General features: G+C 40.8%; 1 protein-coding gene across 1 annotated transcript; it reads right to left on the bottom strand.

Annotated features, from left to right (window-relative positions):
* Positions 1-10: 10 nt before the first annotated feature.
* TMEM184C (transmembrane protein 184C) lies at positions 11-11,381 on the bottom strand. Its single transcript, XM_040063889.2, has 10 exons — positions 11,156-11,381; positions 9,275-9,405; positions 9,141-9,177; positions 8,168-8,373; positions 7,203-7,277; positions 6,340-6,433; positions 5,285-5,397; positions 4,506-4,605; positions 3,875-4,046; positions 11-3,136 (listed from the first exon to the last, which is right to left on the bottom strand). Exons 1-10 carry the CDS (start codon positions 11,270-11,272, stop codon positions 2,844-2,846), a joined length of 1,338 nt encoding a protein of 445 aa, XP_039919823.1. The 5' UTR covers positions 11,273-11,381; the 3' UTR covers positions 11-2,843.
* Between the last annotated feature and the right edge of the window lie 7,804 nt (positions 11,382-19,185).

The raw sequence follows: 19,185 nt of genomic DNA, 5'->3' as shown, positions 1-19,185 counted from the left end.
GTAATAAAGCTCCTTTTGGAAGGGTGGAGGAAACATCTCCATTTTATTTTTTTTCCAAAGCAGAGGCACAAAGTCATGTTTTCTGAACATACAGTAACTGGATACCATTATCCAAGGGGTACAATGTATAATGAAATGGAAGTGAATTAGACAGAGGCTTTTGATACTACATAAGAACCAGTGTTTGCTAAACCCAAAACATAAAACCGTGATCCATAAAATTTTAAGTTAGTCTGACACAACTAAACCTGGCAGGTACATGGTGATTTCACCAGAGTGCAGTTTTATAGGAAAGGGTTTCGGTTTCTTGTGCAGAAGACCTCTGTTAAAAACAAAAACCTTACAGAGTGTGTTAGGTGCATTTATTAAGTTTTTAGTAATTAAGATGAAAGCAAAATGCCTTCAAGACAGATGAAAGACATTCTAGTGTCCTTGAGGAAGTCAAGAGCAATCCTTAAGACTTGTGATTAAAAAACTTGGAGGAGATTTGGCATAAAACAACAGAGGAATAAATACAGTTAGGAGGAAAATGAACTATTTGCAAATGAACTTTTTATATAATCATGATAGGTTATGCTGTGGAATACTGTGGTAGTGGTTTTCCAAAGCCAGGGTATCATTGCAAGATTTCTATTTATTTTTTAAATAGCAGTCTTTAGGGAAAGGTATGATCCTATAAGCTATTGAATTAAAAAAATATTTTTTCTCCCAGAAAAAAACCAAATAAAAAAGCAGGAATATTATATTGTGCAAATAGAATGACTGAATAAAAATAACTTAGTAGCTTTCAAGAAGTACTCTGAAAGAAGTAACTAAGACACTTAAATAGCTGTTTTCTTATCACGGTCCCCTCTGAACCTTAGTTTTACACCGAACAGACATTAACTTCAAGTATTAAAAAAAATTCTTCAGAGTGAGGCTTTTGAAGAGCTAGAGCACAGTAGCTACTCCGCTTGCAGCAGCCCTGCTCCCTCGGATGTTCGTGCTACCCTTGCCCCCTTTTACCTGCATACATGCAGGAAATCAAGTTGTTGCTGGTAGTGGCTGCAGCGGGCACTGAGGTCCCATGCACTGTGGACCTGTACAAGTTGTTTCCTTTTAGAGCAAAGCTTTTACATGCAGAAGGTGATACCTGGGATCAAGCATGGATTAGAAGATTCTGATTCTTCATGAGCCCAAACAAGAATTCCCTTTACAGTACAAGCCATGAAAATACTGAAAGCACAAACTCTTGCAGCACCTCTACTTAAGATCCTCTCCTTCCAATGAGGACAGTTGTAGTCGTGTCATTCACACTCTTAAAGTACTGTAGCAGTAAATCAAATTGATAGAAGGTGAACAGTTTAAATAAAATCTTTAATTGCTTATTTACAACAAAGGCAATGAGTTGGCAAATTGAAAATCATGATTTTGGCTTTCTCACTAACTTCAGATACAGCAAGTACATACTCAGCTATAAAATATGCAGCCTAGTGAGTAAGGCGCAATATTTACATCACACTAGTACTGCAAAGAAAGCACTTAAGATGAATTTACTGACAGCCAGAAGTTAAACATCTATCCTGGAAATGCTAACAATGCTGAAAAGGAAACTTAAGATCTTGTCATTTAAAAAGTAGCGCTCTACTGGTTTGGTTGTTTTTGTCAGATTGCAAACATGCAATATTAGTAAAAATCTGATAATGGGATAAAAACTACCTCTCTGACATTGTCAGTTTTTGCAAAGTAACATTTTGATACAAGTGTTCTGCTTCTTGGGCTGAAATCTAGTCCTAGTAACTCCAGTATTAGGCTAGCTACATACTTTTACCTCAGCAAAGGTCTTCTCTGGGGGGAAAAAACAACTATTACATTTGAATCCAGGCTATACTAGAAGCATAATTCGCACACAGACACAAATTTAAGAACACAAATTACTACAGACACAAGATAACCTGCTTTAACAGCTTAAAAAACCCTTAAGCGTTAAAGAACTTATTGCAGCCCAAAATAAAGAAATCATTTTGTTTTCTACTTCCTTTTCAGTATCCTTCATTCCCCCTCCATGTGTGTTAAAGTAGTAACCATTATCCTTATTTTAGAAGGATAGGGAAAAGAATAGTCAAGGTAAAGTATCAATCCAAAACTTACCATCCTGGCTGTCTCTTCTTAGACATAAAAGACTTACAAACTATGAGCCTCAAGGACAACAGATCCACCAACCGTATGATCTGGGCATGGACTTTGATAGCAAGGCCTGCAGGGAATGTTTTCTTTGTAGAGGTTCTTTACTAATGCTCGGTAGTAACTATCTTCATGAAAGGACTTCATTTAGCTATGTAGGAATGGGAGGAAGGTGGCATCTGTACAGAAGCTATCATTTCACCCACACTCCATTCAGCATTGGGTACGGAAGTTAACCATCATTAAGACAAGCAAAGTTAACACAAACAGGTTTTGCTACTGCTCCCCTTAAATTACATTCTTGAAATGAGGCTTTCCCATTACTAGTAGTAGTTGCACTTCAATTTTCTATGAGCAGAGGATTTTCAAATGTTTCTTTTGCACAAAATTCAGTATAATTTTGATATGATGATAAGCATTTAGCAGTTTAAGGAGATGATGCTTAAATTTATGCAGAAACCTTTACAGTGTGCGTGTTTCATATCCATGAGGTACTCACAGATGCTCACATCCATCACAGATTCTGGATTCAGGTTTCAGTTACAGCCATACCATATCCTCTTCCTGTCCATGCAGCAGCTTCCCAAGCTTTTCAACTTTCATCCTTAATAGTACATGTTAACAGGACACATATGAAAGGTAGGTAATGACTCCTTGACACATTCAAAGAAAAGGCGAGTTTAACTTTTATCCAAAGCTTTCTCTGCTAAGTTGTTCTCTAGTTCAGGTGATTCCTCAGCATCCTGACTGGCAGAAGGGTTAAAAATCCCATCGACTGCAGGGGCTGTGGTCGGTGTTGTGAGAGGGGTCACAGTGTGTCCAAACCCCTGATAGTGACCCATGGGTGAAGATGGCATTGAAGAAGCATCAGAAATTGGGTCTTGAGTAGATGAAGACAGTAAACTGGTATGCTCATTTTGTTCATGATCTTCAGCAAAAAACATTTTCCTTGGCTGGCCCAAAACTGTCCTCCCTAGAATTACGCGAAATGAAAAGGGTTTTTAATCCTTCCAACACCAGTCTCTGAACACATCAACTCTAAAACAGTCATGTTAAATTGTGAGTCTTTGTTTTGTATCCGTTTTACATGGGCATTGTTAGTTTCAATTAAGAAAAGTATGTCCTTCCACTTAAGAGAAAAACAAAGCACATTCCTCTACTCACCTGACCTTTTCTTTTTAAAAGAAAAATTAAAAAGCAGACTAAATCAGTCAGGAATTCTGGAAAGCAAAAAGTGTGGGCCTGATATTTCTGGGTCTGAGATTTTAGCCTGCTAGCAGCTGCTAACTTTTTCCCAAGGGAAAAATTTCTCAAGAAATCTTCTTCTCAAAACAATCCTGGCAAAACAACTATCCTTTCTCAAAACAATCTTTCTCCAGGTGGTGTTTTGCTTTCTCTAGTTTCACCAATGGAATTAGAGGGGTGTAGTTCCTAGTCCCCAATCACATTAAATCTGTGTTGGAACACCTTATAGAAGGTTGTAAGGATTAGACAATAAAGCCTTTTTTCTATGCTACTAGCCTTCTGAAATATTTAGTCTCTCACCTTTCTTTCTTGTCCTACAAGGACAAAAAAGTGCCAGCTAAACCATGAAATCCTCTAGGGATGCAGCTGCCACTGATTTGGTAATAGAATGTTCTCTCCGGGTTACTGTGGAGGTGGGCAGTGGTGTGACATGAAGCTGGAATTGCAGATCTTGGCTTTTACTTACCCACATTTCGAACCTGTTCGGAGATATCTGCCCTTAGATCAGAAATATCCCACATTGCAAGGAAGGAGTCAAAGCATGAGCCCTCTTCAGCTTCTTGAACATAAGGTTTATAGGAAAAACTGTAGTGATGTGCAATAGCAGCCAGAAACATCTCCACACAAATGATAAAATCCTGCAATGACAGAGACACTGACTTAATCCTTCATAAGTGCAGAAAAATAGTTCTGGGTTTCCTCTACAACTGAAAGGCTGCAATTGCCCTGGGATGCTGACATCAGCTACTTTTCCAACAGGATATTCTTGGCAGCTTTCAGAGAGCCATGCACACAGGACTTGACTTAAACAGATAATTTGACAAGCAGCAGTTCTACAATGAATACCTGCAAGAAGAAATGCAAGGCTATCCAGAAATATTTCACTGGGGTACACTCCTTCTGCCAAATACATGGATATAGAAGTATTGAGCATAAAACTCACATGGGCTCGTTGGCTGAAACTTATCCCAGCTTAGACTAAATCATTACTAATCAAGCCTGTGTTAATTACAGTGAGTGTGATGGTGTTTCCTTGAGATCAGCTGTGTCATCTTACTTATAACAATTCCTCCCCAGAAACAACCATCTGCTCCTACCTGTAAGCCTGTAGCCACAGCTTCCACACTTTGCCAGTCCCAGGTGTGTTTCTCAGAAATAACACCAACTTTCACCAGCAATGCAATGAGCACAGCCTGCCTATAAAGAGAATTTATTACAAGAAGTATTTGTATTAGAATTGTAACAGTAGCGCCAAAAATCTGCAAGCAAATCTGGTCACATATATACGTAGGAAGAATCTTAAAAAAAAACCTTTTCTGTTTATATACTTAGATTTTAAGAGGAGGAAACAACCTTAACAGGAGATGTCATTCATCCCTGACCCTAAATACCAACAGAATGAATAGAGAACCAAAGGAGAGTTTGTTGTTCCAGTCAGTCATTAGAACAAGTTGCTTCTCTTTCAGGATGATGTTGTAGCTCAGAGATTAATGCTCTGACAGTCAAATACACTCCCTCATTAGCAGCTAAGTGTGAGCAAAGCTCAAACAGGAATTGTTATTTAACTTACAGTAACTTATTTTGAAAAAGTATTTTTTTTTTCATTCAAAAGGAACAAAAAATAATTTTGAAATAACTGCAAGTGAAGATTCTAAAGTAAGTTATGTTCTTGAGAATCACACTACAAAAGAGCAAGTCTAATCTTAAGTGAACAAGACTGCTCTCTCCAACATATTAGTATACTCTTCCCCTCACTGCAGCTCACTAAGATTACAGGTAGGTGTTTTAGGGGCTCTAACCTCATCAAATCTGGCCTTTTTAGCTCTTTTACTATCTGCTCTGAGAGCAAGAAGGAACGAGTCAAAAATCCACTTACCAGAAAGAAACAAAAACTACCATCTTCACACAAAGGAACTTGCCAACAGGCTGGATAGGGTTCAGCTCCTCACGCAGCACTTTATAAAACAGCACCAGACAATACATGGCAAACTGACAAGGAAAAGAAAATTAATGAAAGCTTTCAAATCCTTATTTATTTTGTGAGGGAGTTGTGTTACACCATCTCTACAGTTAAAATACATATCATAGTATGATACAACCTTAAAATGCTGTGGTTTGTTTGGGGTTTTTTTAAAGAGACTTTGGTTTGATGTAACCTTTTCCTTTCTGTTTAAAAGCACTTTCTTTTTTTTTTTAATTCCTGAAATTCCAATCATTTCAACCAGGACACAGAAGTTCATGCTGCTGCTGGGACTGTTGTCACAGCAGAAAGCACTTACAGTTCCTCCTGTGACAGTCACCCATCAAACACAGGGGTGGCAGTAAGAGGAGGACAGAATTTCCACATGATCCCAGTTGTCACGCTGTTCTGACTGCCACTGCTGTTGCCAAGTAAAAGCAATCCATGGACTCCAGAACAAAACTCTCAATTTTAGGGGTTGACATCTTACCCTGACAATATCTGACAGGTGACCCAACAAGAGAAGGTGTTGGGCAGGCCAGAGTCAGCACTACACAGACCATTTTCATTGTTGCCTGTGAATGTTATCACCATTTTTAAGAGAGATTTTTTAACATACTGATTCTTTGTATGAGTGTTGGGAGGAAGCTGCAGGGGCAAGTGGAGTCACCTGTTACCAGAAAGGGGCAAGTCCTAAGTTCTAATGCCTGGGCCACACCACCTCACCCATCAAATAATCTGGGGTAGAGAGGTGCTTGCTTTAAGGAGCTTCATAGTAAAAAGAATAAAAGTTTTAGATTATCTGGTTTTCCGGTGTTTTTCATACATAACATTTAACAGACAGCAATTTTGACTTACCATGGAAAAATATTCTACCTGTAAGAATTACTAGACATTAACACAATCACTGCCAACAATTCACATAATGCTGATGAATTCAAAGAGCAGAAAGATGTACTCCTGATACTCACGAGCTGTGACATGTTGTTAAGTATAACCAGGTAAGTCCATGCATTGTTGAAGCTGAAGTTTCCTTCATCATACACTCCCACTAGTTCACAAATTCTGGAAGAATTTTTAGAATTACTCACTATGGAGCAACAGATCACTTCCCTCAAGTGCTACATCTTCACTATATCAATCAACCCTTAGAATTCAAAACCTCTTCTGGTACTCAAATATGGGCACTGGGGGCCTGCACAAAAATCAGTTTCCAACAGCATATATATATATATATATTTATAAATATAAAATACAGAAATATTTTTGTGGATATTCATTGTGAGTAGCAACTTTTTGCACAGTCCCACAGAATTAACAGTAATGACCACCACTGCAAAGCTCATGAAATTAAGCTTTCAGCATCATTGTGCATGACTGCCTGCTGTTCCTTCACAAACACAGGCTGTATGATATGAAGGCACACAGACAAGCTTGTCACATGCAAAATTTAAAAAAATTTTAGAAGTTACAGGAAGCCTGCCTTTAAAAATACTTAGTTGTTGAAGTCAATGAAAAAAGAAGGAGGAAAAATATCTAAAAATTAAGAGATCACAAAAATGTGTTTCCTGCCCCAACAGTACCTCACATTCTATCCCACTGATTACAGAAGCTAGCATTAAGTATTTATGATTTCAATTCTGCAAATAGTCATTTGCTATAGAGGAGTCATAAAGAAATCATAGGTTGATTCAAATTGTTGGGACCCATTTAGCATGTAACACAAGTCTGCTTTCAAACTGCCTTGATCCAATACAAAGGGCATGAAAATTCTTTCCAGTGTAACTCAGAATCCTATCCTGAAGATCAATATTAATTATTTATCAGTACTTACAAAGCAATAATGGTAGTAAATGGTCTGACAACAGTGTACTGCAAAACACCAAGCTTACATCTAAATAATAAAACTCTGAAAGAGAAACACAAAATTCATTGTACAAGGATTTAAATACAATTCACTATTCTCAGTAGATTTACTCAGGTAAATTTTAACTTTATGATAATTTCAGCTTCTGCATCCAGGACTTCAGATGTTACAGTATACGGTGTGTATAAACAAAATACACAAAACAGCTGGATTTTTACAGACACATTACAGGAAATACTCAATGATTCACTTATTTTATCCATGAAAAGCTTCTGGCTGAGCTAAACAAAGAGAATGCAATTTTTTTGTGTGTTTGAAGATTTAAGAAAAACTTTGAATCTAAAGGTAAAAGACTTAAAAATCATAATTGCCCTAAACACTTAAGAGAACCAAAGCTCTTGGCCTGCTATAGCACCATAAGAAACTGTGACCATTGAAGCCCACCCTCCTCTCATCCCAAACAGCTTTATCAAAATCTCCTAAGAGAGAGAGAGAGATTTTATCAGTTTAAGCATTCAGAAACAAACAGTTTAGGTGCATAAGGCTTTTCACTCTTCACCTGAAGTAAAAACAACAGGTCACCTGGTTTACTCCCAATTCCACATGAGGTTTCTGGCAAATATTTTATGATAGCAAAAGAAGCAGATTCCAAGAGACCTTTTTAAAATATTCTTCAAAAATAAAAAAGTTTCCTTCGGCATGCCCTGAGTCAATCAATGCACGTTAGTTACTAAGTCCCATTCACAGGATGTTTTATGGCTCGATTGTCACTCCTCCACAGCTGCTTTCAGCAGAGGTTCACAGCTGATCAAACACATAGAAACCATCAATTGACTCCATCAAGCAGCAAAAATAATGCTGCTAAACATGAAAACAAAACGTTTAGGTCTGCCTACACAGGCTAAAGCTTGAGGATGTCATCATATACTCACTCTCCCATAGCCCACGACGGACAGCAACAGAGAGGGGGCAGATGCCTCTGCTGATCTTTCGCTTCTATTATTAACACGAGGTTTGGGTACCGGTTGGTTAAGTAATTTGAAAGAAAGACCATAAAGTTATAGATGACATAAGCTTCATAGCATTCTCGACACGTATCCACATATATTGCAATCTTGGGGTATTTCAAAGCTATCCACTGCAAGAAGAGAGGTACACAAAAGGTTACGTGAGAGAAAGACAAAAGGGATTCCAACGACAACACTGGTTCAGCAAGCTCTTGAGCCAGCAGGCACTGATCAAACTGGGCTGCGAGCATTGGGCTAAGGGCAGAGCAGTGCTACAGCTACAAAATAACCTTCTCTAAAAACACACACAGAACTGCAGATTCCACCTGTAGTAGCCAATTCTCTTGAGTTTCAGACCAAAAACGGATTTTCTTATTTTTAGTGAAACTGTGGCTATGGATCAACTGTCAGAGCTCTCAGTGTCTGATTACACAATGCTCTCATACTGTGCAAAGGATATTACCCTCTGTCCCCTGAAACAAAAAGGAATCATTACAGCAGTAAGCATACCTCGGGAAAGAATTCTAGCAGTAAGCCTAACTTGGGTAAGGAAAGTACAGCACTGAATTTTGAGGCAGTTTTTTGATTAGTCCAGTTTCCATTTCTACTGTTAAGATGGAAGGGGCAAAAGCAGGCCCCTGTCATACCCGCTTCCACATCCATCATAAAGGATACTCAAGGACAGGGCTAAGAAAGGTTATCAAAAGTAACCCCAAATCTCCAGAAGAATGTGGTATGACTAGAACGATGCTTCTGACATAGTCCATAAACAGGAATGCCCAGAACTTTCTAGGGCTACCCCTCTCCATGCAGTACAGTTTCTGCCATGACACTGTTTTCCCTCACTCCCACAACAAAGAGAATCTGATTGAGCTCGTAACAATAAGAGAACACTTACACTGTCTAAACTGTAAATCGGCACCATCCACAGAATCCTGTTAAAACAACAAAAGAACATTTTCCATTACTAAAAGCATTTTAATTCTGAATTAAATCCAATATTTGTAGCATAGGTAAAACGTGCAATATTACCTTATTATTGGTTTCTGTAATTCAGGTTGAGTATAGTGGACTAAGTGTTGTAGTATCCCCCAGAGGGATATTGGTATAGTCATTAGCAGAAATATCCCAGCGATAAACCATGCCTTGGTATGAATTCCAACCTTGAAAGATCAAAGTTTCAGTCTTAATACTTTCAAGTGTTTACAAGTATACAAAACATTCCACAAAAACAGAGTAATGCCCAGTAGTTAATTTACTGAAGCCCACAACAGATTCCTTGCTTTACGTATGGAACTTGTTTTGATTCAGTGCTGCATTATAAAGTTTCTGAAAACCTGTGGATTTAAAGACTTTTTAGCTTTAAAATCAAGTTCCAAATAGTAACCAATTAGTTCTCATTTAACAAACTGAAATAAGATATGCATGTAGATACATAAAACCACGATGTCTGCTAAAAGACAGGGTTGAAATTTTAAATCAAAGCTCTCTGAAAAACAACTAATATTCCCAAGTACCAAAACCTGAGAAACATAGGAGACTCTTCTCGGCTTCCTTTGATAAGAATCTTTTCTCTGATCTCCTACTTTACATCAACATCCCACGTCTCCTGTTGTTTTCTAGTTTTACTTCTGATCAATTTCGCTACAAGTGTCAGACTTGGTATAAACTAGGATATAAACATCTGTTATGCTGAACATGCACTATGCATCAGAACAGGAATTCAAACCTGAACATTTTAAACACATTCAAGACAGCTCTCACTGTCATTAAGCCCTGCAAATTATACCCTGAAAAAGCCTACCTCCAGGGGCACAGACCTGCATCACATTGAACAGTACGTATATTTTAAGTTTAAAATTTTACTTGTTAGAGAAGCAATGTGATCATATGCGTGAGTGATTCACACACAACAGTTACGGTACCACCAGCATGAAAGAGGAGCTTCTCTATCAATGGAGATGCTCTACTAAAATCTCCCAAAACAGACAGAAATACCTTTATGAATGCCAGCATTAGTACTAAGGTTCAAAATCTAAGTTCTGGGATGAACTTATGGAGAGAGCCAGACTCTTCCTGTTGCTGCCCTGCAACAGGACAAGAGGCAATGGGCAGAAACTGATGCCCAGGAAGTTTCACTTGACCATGAAGAACTTCTTTACTGTGCAGGAGCACGCACTGAAACAGATTGTTCAGCGACGGTGTGGAGTCTCCCCTGCTGGAGATAATTCAAGAACAGTCTGGACACAATCCTGTGCCATGTTCTTTTCTGGGATGACCCTGCTTGAGCAGGGAGGCTGGACCAGATGACCCACCGTGGTCCCCTCCCACCTGACACATTCTGTCACTCTGTGACTCCTGGCTGGCGCTAATTTCTTCAGAATTGTACCAACTGTTCAAACACCAACTATTATGGAAACAGAAGGGGAAAGAAACACTGCCCTGATCCTCTGAAGTTCATTAGGACTTGAGCAGCAGGACAAATGTGTCCAGCAGCACCATGGCGCTTCTTCAGCCTCTCCTTTATGGAATGGGACAGGTTGGAGGGGACCACAGTGGGTCATCTGGTCCAACCTCCTTGCTCAAGTAGAGTCATCCCAGAGCACATGGCACAGGATTGTGTCCAGATTGTTCTTGAATATATTCAGCAGGGGAAACTCTGTTCCAGTGCGTGATCACTGCACAGTAAAGAAGTTCTTCCTTGGCTTCAGGTGGAACTTCCTGTGCATCAGTTTCTGCCCATTGCCTCTTGTCCTATCGCTCAGCACCATCTCGCAGAGCCTGGCTCCATCCACCCGTGATTTCGATACTTTTATACACTGATGAGTACACACATTTCCCCGCCGCACCGCTGCCCGGGCCCGAGCCCGCTGTCAGCGGCCCCGGCGGAGCGCCCCCGGCCGCGCCCCTCACCTCCAGCTTCTGCAGCTCCCACACGCACAGCGGCACCACCACCAGCAGCCCCACGATGTAGAGCAGCACCACGAGCGGCCGGATCCATCGCCGCCAATTCCCGCAGGTGCACGGCATGGCCGCGGCGGCGGCGCCGCCAGCGCTCCTCGCACCGACCTCAGCGGGCCGGCAGCCCCTGCGGAGTGCGCATCACCGGCGGGGCCGCCGCCTCAGCTCCCTGCCTCGGCTCCGTGGCTCGGCTCCGTATCCCGGCCGCGTTCCGTATCCCGGCTCGGCCCCGTCCCGCCCCGGCGCTCCCAGCCCAGCCCAACACAGCCCTGCCCCGCTCACGCCCCAGCGGCGCTTCCGCCCGGCGCCGCTTCCGGCTGCCCCGCCCCGCCGGTCTCTCCCATTGGCTTCTTGCCCTGCCCATCACCGCTGCCCCGCCCCGCCGGTCTCTCCCATTGGCTCCTTGCCCTGCCCATCACCGCTGCCCCGCCCACCGGGGGCTGCCGTGGGAACCGCGCGGCCGTGCCCCCTCCCCCCCCCCCCCCCCCCCAGTTCTGGGAGGGTTGGTGCGTTCCACCCGCCCCCCCCCGCCGCGGGCAGTGCGCTGTGCCGCGTTCCCGGAGCGGCTGGAGCCGAGGGAATGGGCGTCAGGGAATGTGCGGGAGTGGCAGCGCGGGCACTGCTCTCGCTGCGCTGCTCCGCACGAGCCCTGCCCTCAGACGCCTCCCGTGGGAGCAGCCCGCGGGGAGCAGTCCCCGGGACAGCCGCACCTCGCAGTGCCACGAGCGAATTGCGACATGGCCGAGACATGAAGACTCCAGAGGGCACACCAATAATGCAGGATAATGCAACATAGGTGTCAAACTTCAGAACGTTTATTTTCGTGTTTTGGAAGTGTCAAAGTCGCGAAATTGCCAGCTAAGCCCGTAGCAGTCGGTGGCAAAGGCAGGCCCTCAGGTGAGGAGCTGAGTTGGGACCGCAGGTGGTAACACTGCCTAATGCCCAAAGAACTGCGGCTCCGAATTCCTGCGAGGAGGCAAATGCAGATTTTACCTGGAGGCGTCACTAAAAGGTGCTGGAAGAATGAAGAGGTACTGAGGAGCAGGATCTGTTATTTCTGTGGAAATGCTGTAATTGACATCTAAGAGAAGGGGTCAGTTTCCCGAGCATTCTGTGCATTGTCAGAGAGCGAGCAGCACTCTGATTAGTATATCACTAATTCCACCTCCAGAACACACACATTCTTCCTGGTTTTCAGCGAGAAGCTACTTGTGAAATATCGGTAAAAACCAAATCGACAGAGTTCACCTTCACTAACTGTTAGGGCTTCCAATCCTAGAGAAAGAGTAACAAAGCTACTCCCCAGAACCTGCAGGTAACAGCTGTACTAGCAGCATTCCCTGCTGCTGGAAAGACTGATGTGAATTATTGTTGATGTCAATCATTATGTACATTCTGCTCTCATGAATTTCAAATTTATTTAAAGGAGAGTTGTGTTGAAATACAATAAACTGGGATTATTCCTTAGCGTATGGAACCCTATAAAAATTTTACTAAATTAAAATGGCAAAGAAAGTAGACTGTTTTATAATTGTGGCTGGAAAACTATGGGATATTTATTATTCATGAATTATATTTTTATTTGTATGCCATTTGTTTCGTAGGTTTCATCATTTTTTGTTCTTGCTTTGTGTTACGGAAGTGCAGATGCATGGTGGTCACCGGGCTGTCCCTCTCGCCTGATCATAACCTCACCCTGTGAGGTGGACAGGAAGGATCAAATCCAAATTCTCATACAGTGAAAAATCACTGTATGAGATTTCCCCTCAATTATAGTGGTCTTATCTCAGCTCTTTGATATCACATCCAACAGGAAACACCTAATCAGTCCACTCTTCTCTCTGGTGCTTACTCACACCACCAACCTTTCCAGAGCGTTTTTATTTCATTTTATTAAAACTTAATGAGACTTAAAACCTCAGTTGTATTTCTTTTTTCCTTTCCATCATTATTTCTCCATCAGAGGGCTGTCACCAGTTAAATTGGGTTTTGTTACGGAAATGCTGCCACCGCATTCTGATTACTTCCTTGTTGCTTTTGGGGATGATCATGGAAGGGAGTGACTGGGGTTTGGCTCTAGAAGCATCTGTACGCAGTAGTTTGGGTGGTAACTTTAGATGCAGCTTCTTTGTTTCTGTGGTCACTCAGAATTGTGCATGTTAATTAGCTGGGGACTTTTTAGCTACCTCCATAGGTCACTTCAAACCTCAGCCGTTTGGATTATGGCATTCATGGGAATAAAATTGCTGCCATAATAATATGATGACACAATATGGTGGGAAAAGTTGCTGCTCAACGCCTCTACAATAAGATTTTTCAGCTCTGACAAAGATTATAGGAACAAATCCCTCCCATACCCCACCACCTCTGAAGAAAGAAAACTGTCATGTGGACCATGATCAGAGGTCCCTTCCAATTAAAATTATTTCATAAAGCATAAAAATATTTATTTATAGCAAGTAGTATTACCTGAAGAGCACCTTTTCTCCTTTACCTATTATATGCCCTTCTGTTGAGAAGTTAATAGATTTTTACTGAGTATTCCTTGTGTTAAATGTTTTATTTACAGCAGGATTCCTGAACTCTGGTGTAGAAATTATTCCAGAAAATAATCTGGCCTGGTAGAGAAGTGGGCAGTGCTGTTGCTTAGGCTGTACCTGCTGTAACAGCCCACCATCAGTGCTCATTTAGGAGATGTTTGGGGACTGACAAAAAACCCCTCTGTTACCTCTCACCTTGCAAATACAGCTTTAAAACACGGTGTATGGACCCACCTGGGGTTGCCAAAAACGTTGGGAGTGCTGGACCCTCTCTCTTTCTCAGGAGAGAATTTTTGAGACCTGCACAGCATTACAGGGAATGATGGATTCGCCTGTAGGTGGGGCGCAGGGACTACTTCTGGGCAGCTTTTCCTCTCAGCCAGATGAAGACGTTAGCACTGGCAGTAGCAACACGTCGAACGTGAGTCAGGCAGCAGAAGACCATGAACTAAAAAACGGGGGTCCTTTTAACTGACTTCTGGTTTTCGAGCCTTTGGAAAAGCCACATATAAATAGCAGAAAATCAGTTTCTCTCATATAATGATTTTAAACACTTTAACCATAAACAAAGCACCAAAAAATTATCAGGTGATAAAATTGCCCTGGCAAAACTGAAACTGATTCAAGAGGGGGAAAGAAGTATGTACAGAAGGGTCACTGCCTTTCTTCCTTCATGGTATCAGGTTGTACTGCAGAAGTGTGCTTCCTGCTGATTATTACAGATGTTCAGCAGGGAAATTATGGAATAGAATAGAATAGAATAGAATAGAATAGAATAGAATAGAATAGAATGCTATACTATACTATACTATGCTATGCTATGCTATACTATACAATTATTTCAGGTGCAAGGGACCTACAACAATCTTTGACAACTTCAGTGCTGACCAAAAGTTAAAGTATGTTATTAAAGGCCTTGTCCAGACACCTCTGAAACATTGACAGGCCTAGGGCATCCACCAACTGGCCCGGAATTCTGTTCCGGTGTTTCACTCCTCTCTTGGTAAAGAAATGCTTCCTGATGTCCAGTCTAAACATGCCCTGATGCAGCTTTGAACCATTCCCAGCTTTCCTATCACTGGATGCCAGGGAGAATAAATCAGCACCTCCCTTTCTACTTCCCCTCTTCAGGAAGCTTTAGAGATTAAGGGGGTCACACTTCAGCCTCCAGACTACACAATCATGGAGTTCATAGGTGCTTCTCATAAGATGTCGCCCCAAACCTCCCTTTCACCAAAATTTAGCTTATGGAGCCTGCTAAGGATACAGCACTCCATGTGTGCTTCTTCAAGAGGCAGACACATCACCTCAACTTTCCTATGGAAAATGTATGTTATGAATATGGCAGTACCAGAGAGTGAGAAATATGCTGAAAGGTTTTGCAGCTATGCAAAATACCTGGGAGAAAATATCTTGAAGATTTTCCATGTGAGTATCCCCTGCTTCACAACCCTTCCCATATGAAGTCAATTAAAAATCTCTAAATGGGACTGTTATAAAATGTGACAGAGTTAAACAGCATTTGCTTTCCATTTTCTCTTGATTTTTGTCTGCTCTCTGATTGTGCTGCACACTTGACTGGCAAAGCCACTCATGAAAGTGAAGTAATAGATGAATTTTTGATGAGTAAATATATAATTTTATTGATTAGCCTAGTACTCAGTAATATGCACGTATTACTAAGCTCATATTTCCCAGTTAAAGCTGCACTGATGACAATGAAGTTGTTTTTTCCTATTGGCAAATGAAAACAAAAGAATAAACTACACTATTGTTCATTGTATGTTCTGCCTAAAATTGGTTAAAATTTTGCATATTCAGAAGCACATTTTTGCTTGAAAGATACATGGAACCAATTGTAAAGTCTTCTGTGTTCCTGAATTATCTCCATTTTATTAATTAGCACATACTTCCAAATTCCTAACTTCATTCTTTTTTATTCCATGTAGGGAAGGAAGAAGGATGCCTCAAAAGTATTTATTCAGCTGTGTCTGAAGTGTAGTTTAAGAGCCATGGAATAGTGTGAGTACCCACTAGGATGTGCTGTCGGCCTAAAATTGAAGCCCTGGTATTTAAGAAACTGAAATTTCAGAATTCTTAAGTGTGAGGTAAACATAATCCTCATAAATATTCTCATTTGGGGATTTCAGAGAAGTACAAAATACAGGATTTTGTAAGAAATGCCATGGGGTGGTTCAATGATAGGCAAAATTTCCTATCATGCAACTATCCTTGGCTGGCATGCTTGAAGTGAGAGTTTCCCAAAAGAGTGTCACAGCCATGACCATATTAAATTTACTCAGTATCTAACATTAGAACTTCTACAGCTGGAAATTTTTGTTGGAAGGTGTGGTCTCTGTGCTAAGATCTCCTGTATACATTATATCGGCAATAAATGTAACACTTTTACACAAAATAAATATTAAGTGTGTTCTATAGTGAAGTACTTGTAGTTTTAGTCTTTTTGCCTGTTGTGAATGTAAACATGTATCAAACAGTGTTCGGCTAAGATTTGTGTGTTTAAACCGCTATGCTGTATTACTGGCTGTAAAACAAGGTACATTTATCAAGATCTTGGAGAAAGGACTTTTTGAACTGTTCAAACCTAGAATGTGATATGAAGGCCTTGGTAATTGACAGTCCTTTCATGCCAGCAACAGTTTTTGCAGGCACCCAGAATTTTAGGATTCCTTCAGCAACAAAGGGAGAAAGAATCCTCTTATTAGTTTTTTTCTGGATTTTCCATCTCAAAAAACAAAGCAGGAGTGTAAAATGTTAAAGATTCCTAAAATACTTCAATGTCAGTGGAGTACAGACAGTGCTTCCAGTGGTAGTGATTAAGTGATCTAATAAGCCTTTTCTTTAATTTGAGTGATCGTCTAACTGATGCATCAGGCTGGCACAATATTAAATATAGTCCTTCCAGTCATTCCTTTCTAACTCCGGACAAAAACTGAGTTTTACTGGAAGTAAGTTTTGGTCATGTTTTCTCAGTTCTTTACCCATCAGTGTTGCTAATAGTCTACTAGAACTGAAAAGTAGTGCTGCAAAGTTTTGTGTACATTCTGAAAGATCCCCAGTCTACAGCATGAGCCATTTTAAAAGAAAAAGGCCTTGGTCAATTAAAACCTGTCAACAGCACAACTCTTCTTTCTGAAGAGCAAGATTTTTTTTCCCCCTTCTGAGAGCCATGAACTAGGTCCTAGTCTGAGAGCCAGGAATTCCTCCATTCTCATTCTGATTCTGTCTCTGTTGTAGCCTATGGCAATTTATCACAATTTTTTTGTTGTTTATGTAAAATGGAAATATTTGCCCCGGGGCAATATGAAGATTAATTACTTAATATTTATAAATCACTCTGAAAATCAGCATTATGCAGATATTATTATTCTTTCTGAACTGTGGATTCTAATCTGGGATGAGGCCCAGAAAAGGACATAAACAACTGATGCTCAAGTCAGGTGGAATTTAGATGCCCTGGGTCAAAACTGCAGTCCCAAAAATGTTTACGCATCTGCCGTGAAGCCCTGGAGGTTCATAAGGTTGAGTGGAAGCACCAACACTTTTTATTATGAGGTGCGTTTTTTACTCCAGCAGTGCTCATTCATGCTCTCAAAGGTACTTAAGTCCTAATAGGACTGAGCAGTTTTGTAATTAACTCAGGCTAAAGCCCAGTAGGTGTCCGGAAATGAGGCATTACTCTGCATGTCTCCCTGGAGAGTTCAGTCCAGTAGGGGAGCTCTGAAAATGCCGCAGAAAAATATTTCCCTTCAGACTGTAGCTCTGTGCTTGGTACAGACAGAAATGTGGATGAGGTCCAGGTTCAATTCCCTTGTCTGTCTCAAAGGATCCAACCCCTCCTTTGGACCACGCTATAGTCAGCAGGCAGAAGATGTTTTGGAACGTTGGAAGGATTCTCTTCTCCTCTTCAATTCCACTTTCCAAAGAAAATACTCACTATTCACTGTCAGTGTTTCAGTCTTGCAGTTATGGCAATATTGGTGAAAAAGAGGAATTACTGAGAAATTTTACAGAAAATGGAGAAATATTCAGTTCTGGAGAAGTACAAAAATAGTTGTAGGAACTGGGGCTAGAACCTAGTGCTCTTCAGTGAGTGTCTGCCTATGTTAGTCTGCTCCCTGTACCACATGATGACTTTGTGGGTGCACCAAATGCAAAAAATGTCCTCCATGCTCTGTATAAATACCCTTGCCTCTGGATTCAATTATGCAGATGAAAATCAGATGGTGTGATACTTGGCTGTGCAGTGCTTTGTCTTATTCCAGGTCTGTCCCAGGTTCAGCCGTAGGGATCTGTCAAATACAGAGGGACCAGACTCTTCCTCCCTTTCTCTCTTGCCTTGTTTCTCTGTTTCTCTCCAGGCTTGGAGAGAAAGGTCAATCCTTAAAAGGACCTGACCAGGTCAATTCTTAAAATGAACAGACAAGAAACATATTCTGAGCCTGATATTTTTCTCTAGATGTCAAAGGGAAAACTCTTTGTGATGTTCATTAAATTAGAATAGGGTTCCAAGTATTAATGGAAGAAGATTTTTTGGAGAAGTTTCCTGTATAGTACCCATTACCTAAAACTCCGGCGTTTCTGCTCCAGTTTCTCAAAACTGCTATTCCCACCAAGTCAATGCCTGTCTCAACACTTGAAACAATTTAATTAAAAAGCAATTTTATAGTAATTTAAACTCAAATGCTCTGAGATGCTGCCTGTTAAATGACTGAAAAGATGGCCAAAAAGGACGAAAAGAAAAATAAATAGGCTTTTCCTTCTAGAATACATGCATGCTTGTTCTTTTATCCTTGCAAGGATCTGTTTAGCAAACATATTTGCAGCAGCTTGTGTCTATGACTAGGCAGTCATTGTGGCACAACATTGTGAAGAGAGTCGTCACTTTTTGAGGAATGTTGGTATAAAGAAGCACAAAGAGTTGGAGATGCAAATGGACTTTAATCCATGCCAACATGTAAACAGTGATGTGACTGAAAGAAAGTCTTTACATTAAATACATTTCTAAATATCTACAGATTAGATAGATAGATAGCTGTTAGTGGGAAAAAGAGCGCCAGTTTTTCAATAATCAGCAAAAACCATAAATCCAAATATTTTCATTCTAAACCAGCATTTTTTTTAACATAATTTTAGCGGCTTTTTTTTCTCTGCGCTGCAGCCTAGAAAAATCCATGAAACAGACGGAAACCCCCTGAACTGGGCCCCTGGAAAAAAAAAAAAAAAAAAAAAAAAAGGAGCTTTTCCATATTTCAAAGTGGCTTTTTAGGCCTCTCGAGTCTTTCTGGCACATCATTCTCAGACCCTTATGGACTGGGATGCTGCCAAACAGCTTTTTTCCCACAAAACTTTAATAAACTTTGAGTGCTGGACAGAAGAGTAGTGCAATTCCCAAAGAGAGATTTCACTACAGGATTCCAA

Source organism: Hirundo rustica, chromosome 5 (assembly GCF_015227805.2).
Source record: "Hirundo rustica isolate bHirRus1 chromosome 5, bHirRus1.pri.v3, whole genome shotgun sequence".
Classification (NCBI taxonomy): domain Eukaryota; kingdom Metazoa; phylum Chordata; class Aves; order Passeriformes; family Hirundinidae; genus Hirundo; species Hirundo rustica.
Note: the sequence above shows the minus strand (reverse complement) of the source record. Positions and strands in the feature narration are given on the sequence as shown.